Source organism: Tympanuchus pallidicinctus, unplaced genomic scaffold, assembly GCF_026119805.1.
Source record: "Tympanuchus pallidicinctus isolate F22 unplaced genomic scaffold, pur_lepc_1.0 scaffold9, whole genome shotgun sequence".
Taxonomy (NCBI): domain Eukaryota; kingdom Metazoa; phylum Chordata; class Aves; order Galliformes; family Phasianidae; genus Tympanuchus; species Tympanuchus pallidicinctus.
Genome location: NW_026294813.1, coordinates 21,877,568 through 21,896,086, shown reverse-complemented (window position 1 = coordinate 21,896,086; position 18,519 = coordinate 21,877,568). Strand labels below are relative to the sequence as shown.

Here is an 18,519-nt window from a genome sequence, read left to right as displayed (position 1 = left end):
AGTCTTACAACCTATAGAACAAATTTTTTAACAACTAGAAGTTTCTTTTGGGAGCTAGGTACAAGCTCTAGCAGATAACGCTAGGATTAAGTCTGGGAACTTCTATATAAAATACGAAAGATGGGGTTTATATCTCTGCATCTCTGAGTTCCTACATGTTTGGGACACTAATGCAGTATAAATGACAGCAAAGGAAAATCTAATTTATGCTTTTCTGAGGATGGCATCTTATGTAGTAGACTGCATTTTGGTCCAGAAGTTGTCCAGAACCGGTAAGCAAAGAACAAAGGTGGATAAATGGGCTGATTAGTCTATATGCATTGCTTCCTTTATTACTATTGAGGCAATCATCTCTCAAACACAAAGCCATAGCTCTGCACAAGAATTTAGGACACAAAGTGAAGAGGCAAACCAGAATATATGGCATCGCACCTAACCTGATGCACTGCCCCACAGGACACTCCTGATACATTTCTTAGAGAAACCAGTGGAAATAATTTATGTACTAAAAAGCAGAATATGCCCTGAGAAGATAGGAACAGAAAGAAAAGACTCTATAGGTATTTTTTAATGTTCTTTTTGAATGAGGAAAAGTATTAAAAACCTATGAAGCAAACCTCCATAGTTGAGACTTTGTCCTTCTTTCTTATCTGTATTGCCATGAGACTTGCAATGAGGCATTCTCTAGAGCTTGTATGCCACTAGGGTAATTAGAGACTTGCATGGTTCCTAATTGTTTTCCTAGAGAGGATGTTCTCAATTTGTTTTCTGCATGTAATTTGGAAAAGAGTAGTAAAATAGAAACAGGGGTATTTAACACATTTATTAAAGCACATTGTTAAAGATTTGATGAAACTTTATTGGATAACCATTGAGCAAGCTAAAGAGAAAGAATATTTAATACATCTCCAGCACTTCCTTAATTAAATACTGCCTGTTCTCTTTCAGTTTGGGGAATTTACAGAGATACATGCCATTAACTCCAGCGGTAATTGCACATCTGAATCCCTGGGGTTAATTTACGGAAGACGGGAAATTAGGGGTTCACAACACTTGTTCTCTGACTTAAATCCCTGGAGCCTCGGTACAAGAAAAGTGTCAGGCTCCCTGAACTTGAGTTCACATCCCTCACTTGAGTTCACACAAAGCACTGCGTAAGATTTGCTGATCCCAAAGAAAGCATGCAGAGGTGACTTAACATTCACCAGTTCAGGAGAGAGGTACTCAGTGTTGCCAGGGATGGTGGGCTGGTCAATCTCAACCAAGTTCTTAGTACCAGGGGTCGCTTACCAGTATAGTGTCCATGTTGGGACTACTCCCAGCAGATACTGTTGGTAGCTGGCAGGCAAGTTGACCAAGCCATCCCTTAGTAGCATGGCCATATATATAAAACAACAGAGACAATAAAGCATTGCAGAACAAGATAAGCAAGGTCATACACAGAAAGCAAGGGGACTTGGTTACAGATACGGAGCAGCTTCTCACAAATGCATTTCTTCTACATGCAGAAATAGAGGCCGTTTACTCATGTTCCAAGCTAACATGAGCCCTTTCTCATGGGCTAGTCACCCGTTCAGCTGTGGTCTGTATTTTTCCATGCTACATCCAGTAATAACCATGATGATTCTTCACATTTCTAACTATGTACTACGTGATCAAAGCAATATGCAGGCATTGATTACAAGGAGAAAAGAAAAGTCAGCATATTTCACTCAAGTGATTCCCAACCTTGGGATCATTAGCAAATGCCTGGAAGGATAAAGCACATAGGATTTTAACTCCCCAGGAGCTGAGGAACAAGCAGAAAGTTAGGGACTACCTTCATAGGTAAATTCAGTGTCTGTGGTAGACTTCGAGAGTTCATCTGGCCAGAAATCACATCTCCATTTCCTTTTGCAGTTCACACGTACAAAATCAGCGTGTTCACTGGAGATATGTATGGTGCTGGAACAGATGCTAACGTTTTCCTAAATATCTATGGAGATCTGGGGGATACTGGAGAGCGGAAACTCAGCAAATCTGAAACAAACTTCAACAAGTTTGAAAGAGGACAGGTACAAACGCAAGGAATTAATAACACTGGCTGTTTTGCAGTCTTTAACCTGCAAAGTGCATGACTGTTCTACAGGCTGAATTTTCCTATGAGGGATAAATTGATTGATTCAATTTATTATGTTCATTACCCCTTAAAATACTTTGTATGGATTGACAGCTGTCTAATACAACTGATAGGCACTGCAGCAAATGGGTCGATGTTCCTTTGCAGTTGTTGGTAGAGACCAATTTTGAGCTTGACCCTCACAAACTGCCATGAATTATTAATTGCAGGCTTGAGAGCACACGAAACTTAAGAACTGTAATTTCCCTAGTCTCTGTGCAACTGGTTTGCACATATCTACTGCATATTATAATTTATCTTAGAGCATGATAAATTAATGGATCCTAAATGGGTGCCTGTATTTGCCAAAATAACTCGATGAGTGTTTTTTGGCAGTTGGTCCTCAAATCATGTTCACAGCTTCCTATGATGATACTCAGATATAATGATGGCAAAGACTGTAATATCTGGACAGTCTGTATAAATCTAAGTGCATTAGAAAAAAGTATCTTACATATAGAAATAGGATGTAAAATTCCAGGTATTCAAAATTCTAATTGTGAAAGTGACATTTTGAGCACCTGCCCTCATAGCGGAAGAGTGCCTCAAAAATATCCCCTGTACAGTTCTAATGCACCAAAATACTTCTACAGACCTCATAAATTTAATCAAACTTGTCTGAATTTAAACATGTATTATGCAGTGCAGGCTCTGTTTGCTTTTGCTTGGTAGATAATTTGTTGAGAGCTCATTAACAGAAGCCTCTGCTGTTGAACACCTTGCAGGAGGACACGTTTACGATACAGGCTGTGGACCTTGGCATTCTGTACAAGATCAAGATTCGCCATGACAATAGCATGTTCAGTCCTGACTGGTTCCTGGAAAAAGTGGAGATCCTGGATGAGACCACAGAGGAGTCGTTTGTGTTCCTCTGTGAACGCTGGCTCTCCAAAAAGAAAGAGGACAAGAAGATAGAACGTACGCTTTATGAGCAGGTACATGTACAGCTCACAGCTGTGATCCCAACTTAATTACTACCAGTAAAAATAAAATTGTTGAATATCTGACTGAAGTCCACAATGATGTGATAAGGACCTTTGGTTTTATCTTGTCCAGACTGAATTTGTGACTTTCTGACAAGCACTCAAAGCATGGCCACTCTCAGCTTGGTATCACTAGCTCTGTAGTTTGCAGTGTCAATAGAAAGATCAAGGTCTGTAAGTGAAACTGTTCAGCTGAGAGTCAAACTGGCTTACTAATGTACAGTAGTGTATATTTTGCCACTGTTCTCCTTGCTGCGTCCGTAAAGTAGACAACTTTCATGTCCTACTGTTCTAAGTCCTCAAGCAAAAACTTTGGGTCCTTCAACTTCATCCTTTGAGGATGAGCTTTATCATTTCAGCTCCTTCCACCGATGACAAATATCAAAAGTCTTCTGTTACCATTCTAAGCACAAAATGGCTTTTAGTGAAATGCCCTTTCTACTTTTGTATTCTCTATTGCTTTATCAGGCTAATATGGCTAATTGGAATTCAAGGCTCATGCACCAATTCAAATTAGCAAACAAGATTAATAGACCTCTCTTGCTTCTATACAGTGAGGCATAATAAAGCAGCTAATTATAAGTCCATTTTATTTAAGGAGTCCACTTTGCAAAATATAGTGACATTTTAATTGAAAGCTACAACTAAAATTATCATCAATGAAACTGCACCAGACTAATCCAGAATGTAGCAGAATGGATGTGAGAAGAGTTACACCATGGATAAGTACTGCCATATGCCTCCTCATAAAACTGCAGCAGACAATGCTATGAATTCTTGTGATCTTGCTTGCCCCGTTGCTCATATTCCTTCATAATGAAGAAAAACTAATAACTTATTTTAAATTATGTGACCGTGTGGTAAGATGGCCACATTCATTGGAAAGTGACATTGTACACACCTGCAATAACTGCTCTAACACAACTGATATTTCATATCATTCCATTTTGTAGTACTCTCCCTCTCAGAGTCGTTAACCTACACTAGGTAATTTATTCTGACACCACAATGTGTGCCCTGATAAGCAAATCTGGCTCTGCTCCATCTGCCTGAATTTTCTCTAGTTACTGCTCACACAGGTAACAGAAAAAGAATCACGACACACCATTCAAGTCTATTAGGCCCTTTATATTTTCTTTCATTATAACACGCATCTGTAACAATCTGTCAAGGTTACAACAATAAGGTAAATAAATGACCTGCAGTAAATTACAAGTCACATTTCTTTGAGCTATGCTGAGCAAAATGCTACCTGGGGAGCTACAGGGCTTTCTCCTCACGTTGCCTTTAGAGGTACATAGGAACAACTGACAGCAGTGTGAGCTCTGAACCACATTACCCTCCTGTACCTGCCTTTCTAATTAGAGTTACGATGGTGAACGGAGAAGCCTGAGTGAGTCCTCCATCAGCCTATCGAGTCTGGATAGCAGTGGAAACCCAAAGGAGAAAAAATCCCGCTTGGTCAAGTCGGCAGAAGAAGGATTATGTGAGTGAGCAACATGTTGACTGAATGCATGCGTGTGTTTTTGTCTTTCCCTTGTTGGGAAGGAAAACATTTGCCCTGGTGAAGGGCAAGAAGAGGCCAAACTAGCAAATGTCAGTTCTCCAAACTGCATGGTGCTTTGTACAGTATGACCTTAACGTTAGGTAGGTGGTCATTCAAGGATATACTATTTTCTGTCATGGCTAAGGAGGAAGTTTTTCACACAGAGGGTGGTGACACACTGGAACAGGTTGCCCAAGGAGGCTGTGGATGCCCCATCCCTGAAGGCATTCAAGGCCAGGCTGGATGTGGCTCTGGGCAGCCTGGACTGCTGGTTGGTGACCCTGAACGCAGCAGGGGAATTGAAAATAGATGAGCATTGTGGTCCTTTTCAACCAGGCTATTCTATGTTTCTGTGATTCTGTGGCTGAGGTAAAGTGTTCAGGGGTCTTCTGTAGGCAACTACAACCCAAAATCACATCCCTTGTGCACCTCAAGGTATCTGAGTGGATCCACATCATCACATGTGGAAAAGCAGCTAATCATCATTTCCATAAGGCCTCCTGATGAAAAAAAAATACTGATCTGAAGATTCTCACTCACCCTTCCTACTCTTCCATCCATGACTTCATTGCATAAAGCACTTCAGAGCTGTGAGAAGGAATTATGCCCTCTGAACAGAGGGGGCTGACAGAGAGATGGGAGCAATTTATCTAAGTTTTGTGTAATTTTGTTTGAAGTATCCTTTAAAGTATGCAAAGGAGGGCTGGAGGCAAGTCGTATTATCAACAAAAGAGCCTCCCTTGGATAATAAGAAGCTCTTTTCTGCATGATTCCTTAATGTAGCTTTTGTTGCTGATATCAGCTCTTTTTTCCTCCTCCTTTATCTCTTCGACCTCCTCAAGATGGTGTTTCATGTAGCATATTAGATCCGAATTAACAAAGAAGGCTTTCAATATCTTGAGACCTTATTTGCCACGCTTAAGACATCTTTCCACTTCAGAATCAGACTAGTAGTGCCTCATCACCAGGGTGTTTGTGTAATAGGAATTTAAATGTAATTTGTTTTACAGCTCTGAAGCTTTTCTCCTTGCAATACAGAGCTGCATCACAGTGCTGTTGGGTGGGGAGGGGAGTGGAATACAGAGAGCTGAGCAAGAGTACAGAAAACTCTCTGCTTTCAGAAAACTAGCTTTCAATAGGAAGGATAGGAAGAACTTGTTATTTCTAGAATGAGAATTATCTTATATTTGGACAGAGCAGGAGGGTCTGCAAATGTGGTTGCTCCAAGACAGGGATTACAAAAAATCTGTACTGAGATTTCTGCTGATAACTGATAGAAATGTTTGATGGATCTAAGGTAGAGCTTCATCACTGGGCTCTGGTTCTTGAGACAAAAATAAAGCTGAACACACATGTCTGCATTGCAAGTTCTAAAAAATGAAAAATGCAGGACTGTACCTGTGGAGGCCAGATATGGTGCAAGAAGACTCATTTTGTTCCGCTGCCTCTGACAGCAGTTAGGAAAGTTGCTCAGGTTTTGCTTCTGTGCTGTCTGTGAAGAAAGCCCAGCGGATCACTGTCAGTCAGCAGAATTCAACCTTTATGGAAAACTTCCCCAGACCATTCTTCTTAGGTTTTTTTTGGTCGTTTTTGTTTTGTTTTGTTTTGTTTTTTAGTAATCTTATTGCAACGCATGGCTTTACCTCTGTGCCTTTATAACTTTGATTAACAACATCCAAGTTCCAGCACATTGGCTTACCATCTAAATCGTACTTACAGTTTATTGTTATTCTCCATCATTTCTTCCTGCTTTAGATTAAGATTTTAGATGTGTTTTAAGAAGTAGCTGAGCATCAAATGAGTTGTAGTTACTGTCTCTGTGTTCTCTTAGTCCACGGTGAGTACAAAGCCATTAAACTTGCCTGAAACTTCTATGCTGAGCAAAGTACAAAACGATGTAGTTTAGCTTTGGAGTTTAAGATTTGCTTTTAAGCTTTGTTACGTGGATCAAGGTAACTGTGGTGAATGATTACTGCATCTCAGCTGATGTTTGGTAGTTTGTTGTGATGTGATACAGGGGCTGTACATCCCAATCCTCCAAGTTGTGAAGCAGAATGCTGCACATTTTTTAACCCAACTGTAATCCGTGTGTCTTGGGGCAATTCTTTTGTAATCCCATACTGTGTGCTCAAACGAAAAATAAGTTATTCTCATGTTCCTTCTGATATTACTTCTGTGGTGAGACAATGGATAACATCTGCCTGGCTGGTATGCCATGTCATTTCACAAATAATGGGTAAAACATCAGCAGAGAACCTCCCACGAGCAGAGCTGGGATAGTTCCCATTGCCCGCATTGTGCAGGGGTGGTCCTTCTGCTCCGAGTCCTGGAGCTTGTCAGCACCTCCATTCCTGATGCAGTGACAGAGCCTCATTAAGGAAATGCATCTTGAAGGAATGTTGGATAAGATGGGCTGTTTGAGCCAGACAGCCACTTCCTGAGCTGGAAAAAGAGCCAGCTGTTAATTAGTTGATTAGGGAAGTGGTGTTGGGAGTTGCCTGGGAAAGGGAGCGTCAGTCTGAGTAGCCTGGTTCTGACTCTCCCATGCTGAAAATGGGTGATTAGTACTGAGGTGATGTGAGGATGAAGCATGGGGAAAAGTCCTGTTGGTGGGGAAAGAACTTGTGCCTGGACTGAGAATCCTAGTTCATGCAAGGCTCTGGCTACATTCCTCATGGAACACAGCCCCTTGCAAGGGGCACAGGTTCCCTTGAACAACCTAATCTCTGCAGAAGCACTTCAGGACATAAAGAGCAAAGAGAGAAGTTTGAGAGACCTGTGTTGGGCACCAGGCTCTTCTGTGATGTCTATTTTCCCCAGGTATTGCATTTCCTGGGTTGGAAGAAGTATGACTATGGAGTCCTAGAGAAAGGAGTCAGTGGAGGAGGGCCATACACACATTACAGATCACTTTCACAGCTTTTAGAGGAAAGAACAGCAAGTGGTGGGATGTGGTTATTTCTCACAGTCTTCAAATTTAGCATAGGTATTTCCAGTGCTTTGGCTCAAGGATGCAGCATCAGCTGGAAAAGTTGATCCTTCTGTGAAGCTTGTCAGAGGAATACAGGATGAAACCTGTACAGAAGAGGAAACATCTTGGAGCTGATCTAAACAGGACTCCCTGACATTCCCATGAAATCTCTATCCTGTTGCTTAAACCTTTTCTACTCCAATGGTTACTTTGTGAAGAATGCATCACAGATTATTATGCTTATGTGCACACTGAAATGTAAATTATACCATAAAAGGGAGAATGAGTTTCGCTGGTGCACAGCACATTTTGTGCTGGTGCACAGATGCCTCAGACTGGGGTCTGAACAGAGCTTTTGGGCTCTGTTGAGCCCAGAAGTAAGTACAGATTTGCTTTGCCTGAGTTTGTGTCTTTTCTGATATTGAACACATTCTGAACTTGCAGTAAGTTTCTAGTGCAACCTCCACCCAAAAATGTTTTTAGCTTTCATAAGGCAAAATTAGATGTAAATCATAGATCATCTGAAAGCTAGCCAAGCTTGAATGAAGGTTTATGAACCCTCATTAAAAATGAAAAGGTGATGATGAGCCAGGCTGAGCTTTGAGTCTGAAGCAATGCAAGTTTGGGAGCTCGGAGTCTTTTCAGAACGGCTTGGAGTGCCTTGCATAAATGTTCTAAGAAATCAAACAAGTATTCAGCATCTCATTCTGCACCATCCACTTGGCCTACCCAAATGAGCTTTTGGAAAGCACTTGAAAAGCAGTCTGGCACTTCCTCCCTTTTAACAGATGAACTGAAATTTTTTGAAAACAACAAGAAGTGGGAGGTGGGGGGGGAAAAAAAATAAAAGAACAAGAAAAATAAAAGTCCCAAACCTTGGCCTGGAGGTTTTTCCTTTAATCAATATTATTATGTAATGCATAAAACTGTGGGCTGAACTGCCTTTAATACAAAGAGTTTGGCTGGATTTGCAGAGGGATGCTGGAACCCTGAGATCACAGATCTCCTTGACATAAAGCAGAAGAGAGAACATTTGCAGTTGGACTGGGACATTCCAGCATTGATGGTTCACCTTGGAGTCAGTGTATATTTATTTGCCTTTTCTGAGTGGTGAGCGTGAGATCACTGTGGTCTAATGGCCTACTAAAGATTTAGGTGCTTGGACTCATTTTCAGGAAGGTCTCTCAGTGTAAATAAGATTTCAAGCCTTTTTGCTGTTCTAACAGCTATCGGGGAGAAATCTGTTTGGTGCTGTGCCCATGTAACCTCCTTGGAGCCAGCAAGGAATGTAACCCTTGCAACACTCACTCTGAAATGTGTATGTGAATAGAGTTTTCCAGGGCAACTTGTTGCCCCATACAGCATGTCGTTGTACCCAATGAAACTACCTTCTCTGGTAGGATGAAATCTCACGTATGCATGTATGTTTGGGGTGTTTCTGATGATTAAACCTTGGTTTAACCCTGCAGTAATCCCATACCATATCACTGTCACGACGGGCATTGAGTACGATTCCAGCACCGACAGCCGAGTGTTCATCATCATCATGGGTCCTCAGAAAGTGCAGACTGAGAGGCTGTGGCTGGATCTCCCTGAAGGAAAAGATGAGTTTGCAGATGGCTCTGTGGAGAAATTCTCTGTTTGGGGCCTGGATGTTGGGGAAATCAAAAAAGTGGAGGTAATTTGTGCTGTGTGGGCACGGGGGCACCTGGGATACACAGCCAAGGAAACAACAGATTCCATGGCACTCAGTGAAGGAGAGGCACTGGGGTCTGCGATGAATGTAGGTGGGAAAGTGCTAATGCGATTACAATGATTACATGAGCTACCAGCCCTGAAAATAAGTATCTTTATATCTGGCAAATCTGAAGTGCTCAGGAGGTAGAAGATAATGTTGAAATAGAGGGAAGTCGTAGCATGTCACAGTTTAGTACCAACTCTGGCACTGTTTTTTCTTAGTCAAACCTTGTTGCTTGACAGCTGCACTGCAGGTTCCCAGGATGCAGCCGTCCGTCAGTCTTTTTCTGATTTGATTCCTACAGTACTTCCAGTTGGGTTTCATAAATTGCCTGCAGTGAGAAACACATCTTGTGTAATTTTCCAGCTAAACATGAAAATTGTTTTCAGAGCTTGGAGGACCCAGGCTTAGAGAAGACAATTAATCATTGCTCATAAGTAACATGCACAAATAGATATCAGTGAAGGAGCCATTCTTTCTGCTGTGGCTCAGGGAGACAGAATTTGCATAGAGTCTCCATCACTGAGCCAAAACCTTACATGAATCTTCCAGACAGTTGCTGTGTATCATTCACCTTTTATATGGCAGTTCCATCTCCTGAACACCTGCTCCAGCCCCTGAGTCCTGAAACATAGAGCATCATAAGATGTCATGAGCCTCTCTCCTCTCCTCTCCTCTCCTCTCCTCTCCTCTCCTCTCCTCTCCTCTCCTCTCCTCTCCTCTCCTCTCCTCTCCTCTCCTCTCCTCTCCTCTCCTCTCCTCTCCTCTCCTCTCCTCTCCTCTCCTCTCCTCTCCTCTCCTCTCCTCTCCTCTCCTCTCCTCTCCTCTCCTCTCCTCTCCTCTCCTCTCCTCTCCTCTCCTCTCCTCTCCTCTCCTCTCCTCTCCTCTCCTCTCCCCAAAGCCAACCCCAGCCCTAACCCTAACCTTAACCCTAATCCTAACCCTAACCCCACCCCTCCCTTTTTTATACCTGAGTTATGAAAAACATCTTTTTAGATGTGTGTGCTTATGTATTCGAAAAGACAGGTGTGAAAGAGATACAAAGAGAGAAATCCCAATTAAAAACCTTTGCAGTTGTGCACCCTGTTGTAGCAGCTGATAGATTGAAGCAATCCAATTCCTTTTCATTCAGGCGATGGATTCTGGCACACTGAGAATTGCCCATGCTACTTTTGAGTTCATTATCAAGACATTTTCTTAATTCACTCCAAGTGCGTGGTTATTATGGATGCTAAAGGCATTTTCTATCTGGCCATCTCTCATTCGAAGTTGGAAAGTGAAGCAACTATAGAAATTCTTCTTTTCTAGACTGCATGCATGTGGAAGCAGCCTCATCAGCCCAGCTCAGACTGGCAGGAAAAAGCCTACATAATAGCTCTGTGTCAGAGAGGGGAGAGAGCTGTCTGGGGAAAACAATATGCTTGTAAGCAGATAGTGAGTGGGGAGGAAGGAACAGAGAGTAGAAGATAGCAGTAGACACTTGGAAATAGAGGAAAGAAAAGGAAAATAAGTAATTTCACAAGGGTTACAAATGGGAGAGAAGAGAAAACTTTGTAAATGGAATGCAGAGTTAGTAAAGCAGATGGCATCACTTTGAGGATGGATAGCACTCTTATGGACCCTTGCACCACTAACCTCATTGATTCCACCAGTCTGCTGCGTTGTTTCTTTTTCTATTTTCCCTTTTCAGTTTGTGACTCCCAGGCCTGTGGCTGGAGGTCACCTGCACTGGGTTCTGAGCTTTCCTTCCTGCAGTACCCTGTGCTTGGAAGGTCCCCTGTTCACTCACATCCCAGTGATGGCATCTCTGTGCCTGTATGCCTTGGTTGCCATGGAGCCAGTCTGTACTTTCCTTGTAGAAAATTGCAGTGTTCAGGGCCATTGCAGAAAATTGCTAGTTATCTACTTGGGGAGAGTGAGGAACAATTCATTCTCAGATTTGGCATTTGTCTGCTTCTGAAAGATGGCAAGAGGTTTTGAATGTGTTACCATGTGCAAATAGCTTAGCAGGGGGATTTTATTTTCCAGAAGCCCTCCATATAACCCAGGCAACAGACTAGCAGGATTGTAAGATTTGCAGTATGATGCCACTTTTAGACTGGCACCACTCTCCTGTGGCAAAAACTTGTGGAAGCAGAAACAGTGGAACATGAATGAATTCAAAAGGGTCCCATTTGTACCTGTCTTGTAAATTTACAGTCATAATATTTACTACTTTAAAGGCCGTGCTGACATGAAAATACACAATAGGAATTATTGGGTACACACATTTCATAGCGTGTTCTTAAAATCAGTTTTAGTAATTTCTTTTGATGAACAAAAGAATCTTTGTTCCTGGATTGCTGCAGCTGCAGAGAGGTGCCTTCTAAAAAGTCCTGCTTTGAGCTATATGCTTTTAAACCAGTTCTAGTTCAGAGCCGTTCAACCACAGGCACAAAGTAAAGCCAAGGAAACAGGAGTGTTTAAAGTCCACTTCCCTGTTGAATACAGACCTGGTCCTGGAAAACCACGAGGTCTTCCTAATATTCCCAACACCTTACAAAATTAGCAGGAAAACCCATATTTTAGCACTTTTCCCTTCTGCCTACCTTCGTTTTATTTTTCCCCTGATGTGTCTGTGAGCTGCTCAGTGCAAATGGTGCCTTAGCTGTGTTAGTCTGAAGTACCCATCAGTCCCTCAGACACACTAGGAATGAATTAAACAGATTTTCAAAGCAGACTACAGCTTTGCCTGCCATGGAAATGCTGTCTCTCCAGCTTGTTCAGACTTCTCAAATTGTCTTTGTATTGGTATGTACACTCAATCTATGCTACTGGTGGACACAGCTTCAGATTGCTTACTGCACTGGCATGGCCCATCTGAAGCTTTACTTGAATCTGAAAGTTGTATTTGGCCAATTATTCTTATCAGACTTGAATACAAATTCAGAAATGAGCTGATGAACTCTAATGCTCTACTCTACAGATCCAGTCATAAGGATGACTCACCACTGAATGAATTTGTCCCAGACTTTACAGTGTTATTCTAAGGGACCATGGAAATCTGCCCGCATGCATGTTCTCCAAGGTGCCTAGAGAGCAGAATGCTTTGTTCACTGGTACCAAAAGAGTTAGGTGTTGCTGTAAATATCTGGTCTTAGCCATGTCTTGGAACAAGGCGTGAGGACATGGCTGTAATAAAGCCCAAAGAGCAGCAGACTTTAATGGTATCATCAGGACCTTCCTTAAAACTGAACCATGGATGTGAACCTTCCTCACCACCTCACCAACACCATTCTGCAACACGTCTGAAGGGGCACTGCACAGATCTCAGAGCTGTGGGTGCAGGGAAGGACCGCCATGCTGACAGAGAGGGAATGGGAATGTGTTGTATTCCCATTCACCTCACACCCATGAAATCTGAGAATTAATGCGTCCATTGTATACTTGAAATTTCCCTGGTGGTTAACTCTAATTTTCTGCAGCTGCATAGACATTAGTATAGTAATAATGTTCCTAATAGCAGTGATAGCTGAGACAGATAAAAAAAGATTACTCGTTTTGGGGCAAAAAAAGACATGATCGATACATTACTCCAGATGAACTTGTTATAAAAAACTGTTTCCTGAGCAGCTCTAAGTATCACCATTTATTTTTTTAAATGAAAGCTAAAGACCTCATTTTCCCAGTAATGGCATAAACAACATTTTCTCTGAAAATAATGAGCTGTAGGTAGGTCTTTTATCCAGCCTTTCATGTACAGATAGTTCACTGGAGTGACTGAAAGAATTTCTTACAGCACTTAAGACGGATAATCATCCCTGTAAGTCTGCATGGAAGTAAGCACAAGTTTCCTGCATCCTGTAAGAGAGACACATGCAGAGCTTGTGAAGTTCCTGCCACTCTTACGTGGTTTCCTGCTCTTCAGGATGGCATGGTCTGCCATTGAGCATGGAGGAAGTGGTCTTTGCAAATCAACTGGCAACAGCTTCTTCTGTTGGCTCCTCAATACAAACACAGAGGTTATATAATACAAGGAAATAGAAACAGCCTGATGCACATACTTAAATTAAGGAGCTGTGGATTTGTGAGGCAAGAATTGCTTGAATAATACGAATAATACGTGCAGGTGTTTGTATAGATATATTTTCCATCTTGGCTACGGAGCTTTGGATTGACACTTCTAAGCAACTGAAGGGTTTGGAAGGATGGAGAAATGCGCAGAGATCAGCAGTGGGTAGTGGTCAGTGGGGCAGTAAGGGGGTGGATGTGTTTTTGTGTAGGTTAGTGCACTCCACCTACCTCATGGTCCCTTTGATTACATTTGGGGATAGCATTATCCTCCCTGCATTCATGAGAGGCAGGAGATGACCCAAGCTTCCCTGCCCAAATCAGCTAGCATGCACACTGATGCGTTGCCTGTTGAGCAGAAAGGGCACAGATGGTTTTGCAGCTCATCTCTTCTCCTGTGAAAGTAGTTTGCATGAAAGTGTATATTGTCAGTACTCATCAGAGACCAAAGATAGCAATTCACAGCTCTCCTCTAAGAAATTCCCAGTAACCAGCATGTGTTTTCTCTGTGACTCTCATAGGTGGGACACGATGGTGCCACCCCTGAGAGCTGCTGGCTGTTGGAAGAGCTCACCATTGTCGTGCCCACCAAAGGTGTCATGTACAACTTTGTCTGTAAATGCTGGCTGGCCAGAGACAAGGGTGATGGTCTCACCTCACGGATCCTCAACATTCTGGATGCAGACTGTGTCAACGTGGGCATCAAGGTAAGACCTCAGCTCATCCTGTACCTTCAACATGAAGCTGAGCTGGTATAGTCATGCATCAGCAGTCCTCATGCTTTGATTTCTGCTCGTGGTTTGAGATTTTTATTTGAAGAAGGGAATATTATAATCTCCACATCCTGTGGCCACATGTCCACTTTTCTTACCTGAAGTTGAAAAACATTAATTTGGTTAGAAAGTAATAATAATTGGAAGCTGATGAAACGTGTAGGCATTTGTAAGTTTGATCTTTCAAATGACTGAAAGTTTGAAGTTGAACAAACGATGTAAAAAATATACAGTATTTCCATTCAAATATATGGAATTTGATGTGAGGTGTACCATGCCATATTTCAACCAGGTACAATTTGGAAAGCTGAGCTAAGTTGAATTCTGGGGTAAGATTTATAATAGAAATGCCAATCTGGATGAATGAGATAATAATACTCTAATTAATGCCTGTATGTCAGTTTCGAATACCTATAGTTGTGTTTCTGTGTACAGTGAGGTAATGCTTTTGAAGGACATTAATTTTTCTTTGTGCTGCTCTTGATCCCCAAGCTAAATATTTTCTCCTGAAATAGTTTGTTCCCCAGACACACAAAAGCATGCAAACATATCTAACAACTGCAAAGAGTTTAACAAATCAGAGCAGGTTTCAGCAGTAGAAATCCCCTAAGAGGGGAAATAACCTCCTTCAGACGAACACTAAGGTTGAAACATAATTGCTTCAAAACTTCCCTTTGGTTGCTTAACCTCCTGAATAAAGTTTGAAAACTTCTGTCAGTGATCTGACGATTTGTCTGTAGATTGAGATGGATGCTAATGAGGATTTTTGTTCTGCCTCCCTTTAAAAGCCTGGTGCTGAATATTTTTTTTCATAAGCATGCCACAAATAGACACATCTAAATAACATTTTTTTTTTTCTGTGATGTTGGGCCAGAAACTTGCTGAAAGATTTGAAGAAAATCAGGAGAGATGTTTGAGATATGAAATCAGAAGTGCACGTCCGACTTCCTGATCAGTCTCCTAGTAGAGGGGATTTGGGACTGCTCCCTCATACATTGATGTAGTTAGAAATTGAATTACTACGTTTTCCTTCTTTTTTTTCTTTTCTTTTCTTTTTTTTTTTAATAGAGTTCAAAGAAGACTAAAACCTTTATTAGCTTCAAGAAAATTCATGCTGTTTTATTTTGCTTTTGCTTGACTCTTGTACAGCCATATGTACCCATTTCAATTTAATTTTCTTCTTGGCTTGATATTTCTCCTTGTTTTAAATTCATTATTTGCCTTCCCAAACATAGAGGAAATAGTATCCATCACAGTCATTAAAAACCCCTAATGTACTTGTAAAAGAGTTTTTCTTCTCCCACTTACATCAAATAAGATGCTCTACTATGATTTAAATGTGTGGATGAATAAAAGATAGACGAGATGCTGAAGTCTGAATGAACATAAAAAATAAATTCTTCTGTGATATTATTCCTTTGCATTATTGATTTATGTGGCATCTACAATTCAGGCCAATAAAACATGCATGACAGAACAGCATCTGAAATACATTCTGTTGGGGTTATTTCATTTTATTCTTTCTCCTCTCAAATCCAGAGGTCTTGTTAGCACAGGTACAGTCTTGGAAGCATCTAAGTGGCCCAGAAGTCTTAAAACCATTGACAGCTAGTGGGATTTGCATGCTTTTGAAATATTTTATTCTGAATCTTATTATTCACACGTCAGGAGAAAAGAACAAAGTTAGACTAATAAGGTGAAAATGATGCAGAGTAGTTTTCACAAATCAGCATAGCTTTAAAGTAGGAGATCTGGGAACGCTCTCAGTCGGATGCAGGCGGACTGTGTCTCCTTGGGCAGTGAGGGAGCTGCCTTGTACCAAGTGCTTAGATGTGTAGACTTTAACTTTGTTAACTGTGTTGGATGAAATGTCACCCAGATGCACACACCAAGCACTTGGGAGAGACATTTTGCAGTTGATCCCCACGGTGCTCCAAGCTTGTGCTGATTATATTGGATGTCCCTTCCTCTTGGAGTGTGTGTAGGCTGAGAAAATCTGTTCCCCAAATGCTAGGTTATGTAAAGGGGAAGGTCCTGTAATAAGTTTCATTCTCTGTTTTTCACTTCCAAAAACTGCACTGTGAAGGAAATCCCAGAAGCCACATTATAACCATTTCTTACATAGAAGCAAAGCCTGGATAGCCTTTTGCCCAGGGTTTTGCATGGGTCGAGGGCAGATCTTTGAATGAGATCTCATTGTCTGAAACCTTCCACAGATCCTATACGAAGTCACAGTTGTGACTGGAGACATCGAAAGCGGCGGTACCGATGCTGGTATTTTCATGACTGTCTTTGGATCCAATGGGAACACTGAGGAGATGCAGCTGGATAAAAATGGAGATAGGTACAGAAACTTTGTCAGTTTTGTTGCTGAGCAGTGGAGTGATAACGTAGTCTAGCATCAAGTCAAGAAGTATTGGAGGCTTTGATCATACTTCTACTGAAACTCATTGATTTCATTGAACTTGAACTCAGGAGTCTTTTAAGAGTTATGCTATGTATTTAGCAGAGTGGAGAAAAAAGGTGCTCTGTATACCTGTGGAGATAATCCTGTGGCTGTTTGTAGGAGTATTTTTTAACCTCAGCAGCCTTAAGAGAGAAACACTGCAAGCAGAAAGATGAGTGGTGAAGTACTTCATCGACCTCAAGAGAAACTGTGCATGTTTCAGGAAAACCACAGGTGCAATTTCTGTAAAACACATCTTTTATGCAGAGTAAGTAATTTAATCTAAACATTGTTTAATGGCTGAGATGGGAAACCATTAGTGATTGCATAATTAAGGAAAGACAAACCAATATGCCTGTGCCTGCCTTGTGAAGGTGCTGACTCCGATCCATATGCTCCTCCTTTCTTAGATGGCCAGATGTCAGACAGCTTGCATCCTAAAGCAGCACGAGGGCTGCCAAAGTCTAGGCTAAGGGGCTATGAAACTTCTTGGCTTTGGATCCGTGCCACACTGCTGCAACCACTCAGTGTAGCAACCAGGGCTGCCTCCTCAGCAGCTGGCATGAAGGGGACATGTGATGACATCTGCCTGGGCAGATGTGGCCTTGGTGTGCAGAGAGATGGAAATAGGATGTGAGATGCACGGAATGCCACACTGAATGCTCTGATTTTGCTAAAAAGGTGAAATTTTATGTTTTTCTGCAGCAGGAACAGCTAACAAATGCTGTAACCCAAGTTTGATGCCAGCACTTCTGCAAGCCAAAAATCCCACATGCTACTCATCCATTTCCTAAAGCTTTCCTGTTCCTAACACCTCCTTCAGCACAGAAAGCTTTGGCATGCTCAAAGACAGGCATGGCACTAACCATCTTTTAGAGGCAAGCTTCGTTATGCTTAAATTTAATTAGCTGATGACCTCTGAGCTTGATGTTCCCAGCAAAGCAGAGTGTCAAAAACACTGGAGCCTTTGGCCACATGATTTGAGCACAGCTTGCTGAGATGATGCTGGACTCTTCCCATCCTCCAAGCGATGCAGATCCTCCACTGCAGTGTTGGGTACCACACGCTGTGTAATTGAATATAAGGCTCAAAGCATGGAGCTATTTGCTGAGGGGATGTCATAGCAGAGCAAGTGTCTGGGCAAGTGTTTTCATCTAGACTTGAATCCTTTGTGTGTTTAGCTAGCAACAAATCTTGTTTGCTCTGAGACCAATGCAGCAGAGATGCTGCTGATGGAAATCTCTGTGGAAAGCCAGAGCTTGTCATGCTGCTCCCCACCAAAGACATCCAACACGCAGGGCACTGCATTGGTTAGCAACATGTCCCAGAACCAGTGACATCCCCTTCCAAGACCCCAAGCAATCCCATGCTCATCTGTCTGCCATTTTTTAAGCCTAGGTGGGAAAACAAACCATGACTGCTCATTCTTAGAAGCAAAGCAGAGTTTGCATCAGGGTTCATCAACCAAAGCTCTCCTAAGGCACTGAGGCAGCTGCAGCCCCTGCAGTTTTGCTCTTCATGACCAGGCAAGCAACATCCATAAACTATGTGGCCTATAAAAAAAAAATCGTATTTATCTATACAAGTGGAGTGATGAAAGGATATGAGGATATGAAAGGATACGAGGATATGAAAACCCAACAAAAGTGTGCCACACAGTTTGTGAGCTGTTTGTGGCATCGTATTTCTTCTACCGGAATAAAACAAAACAAAAAAAAAGATGATAGAAACTCCTGGTATAAATAAGAAGGACATGTAAAAAAACAGTAATTACTATGCTTATATTCCCAGGATATTGATATCTGGTGTTGTAGGGAGATACTGATGCATCTCTTACCAAATGGGTAAAAGACA

General features: G+C 41.8%; 1 protein-coding gene across 1 annotated transcript in view; it reads left to right on the top strand.

Moving 5' to 3' along the window:
- LOXHD1 (lipoxygenase homology PLAT domains 1) overlaps positions 1 to 18,519 on the top strand; it is a 60,660-nt gene that overhangs the window by 12,201 nt on the left and 29,940 nt on the right. Inside the window, exons 6-11 of the mRNA XM_052670005.1 lie at positions 1,900 to 2,054; positions 2,884 to 3,093; positions 4,507 to 4,627; positions 9,128 to 9,336; positions 13,968 to 14,153; positions 16,436 to 16,563. Coding sequence (XP_052525965.1) covers positions 1,900 to 2,054; positions 2,884 to 3,093; positions 4,507 to 4,627; positions 9,128 to 9,336; positions 13,968 to 14,153; positions 16,436 to 16,563 — 1,009 coding nt within the window. The remainder of the gene's footprint in view (positions 1 to 1,899; positions 2,055 to 2,883; positions 3,094 to 4,506; positions 4,628 to 9,127; positions 9,337 to 13,967; positions 14,154 to 16,435; positions 16,564 to 18,519) is intronic.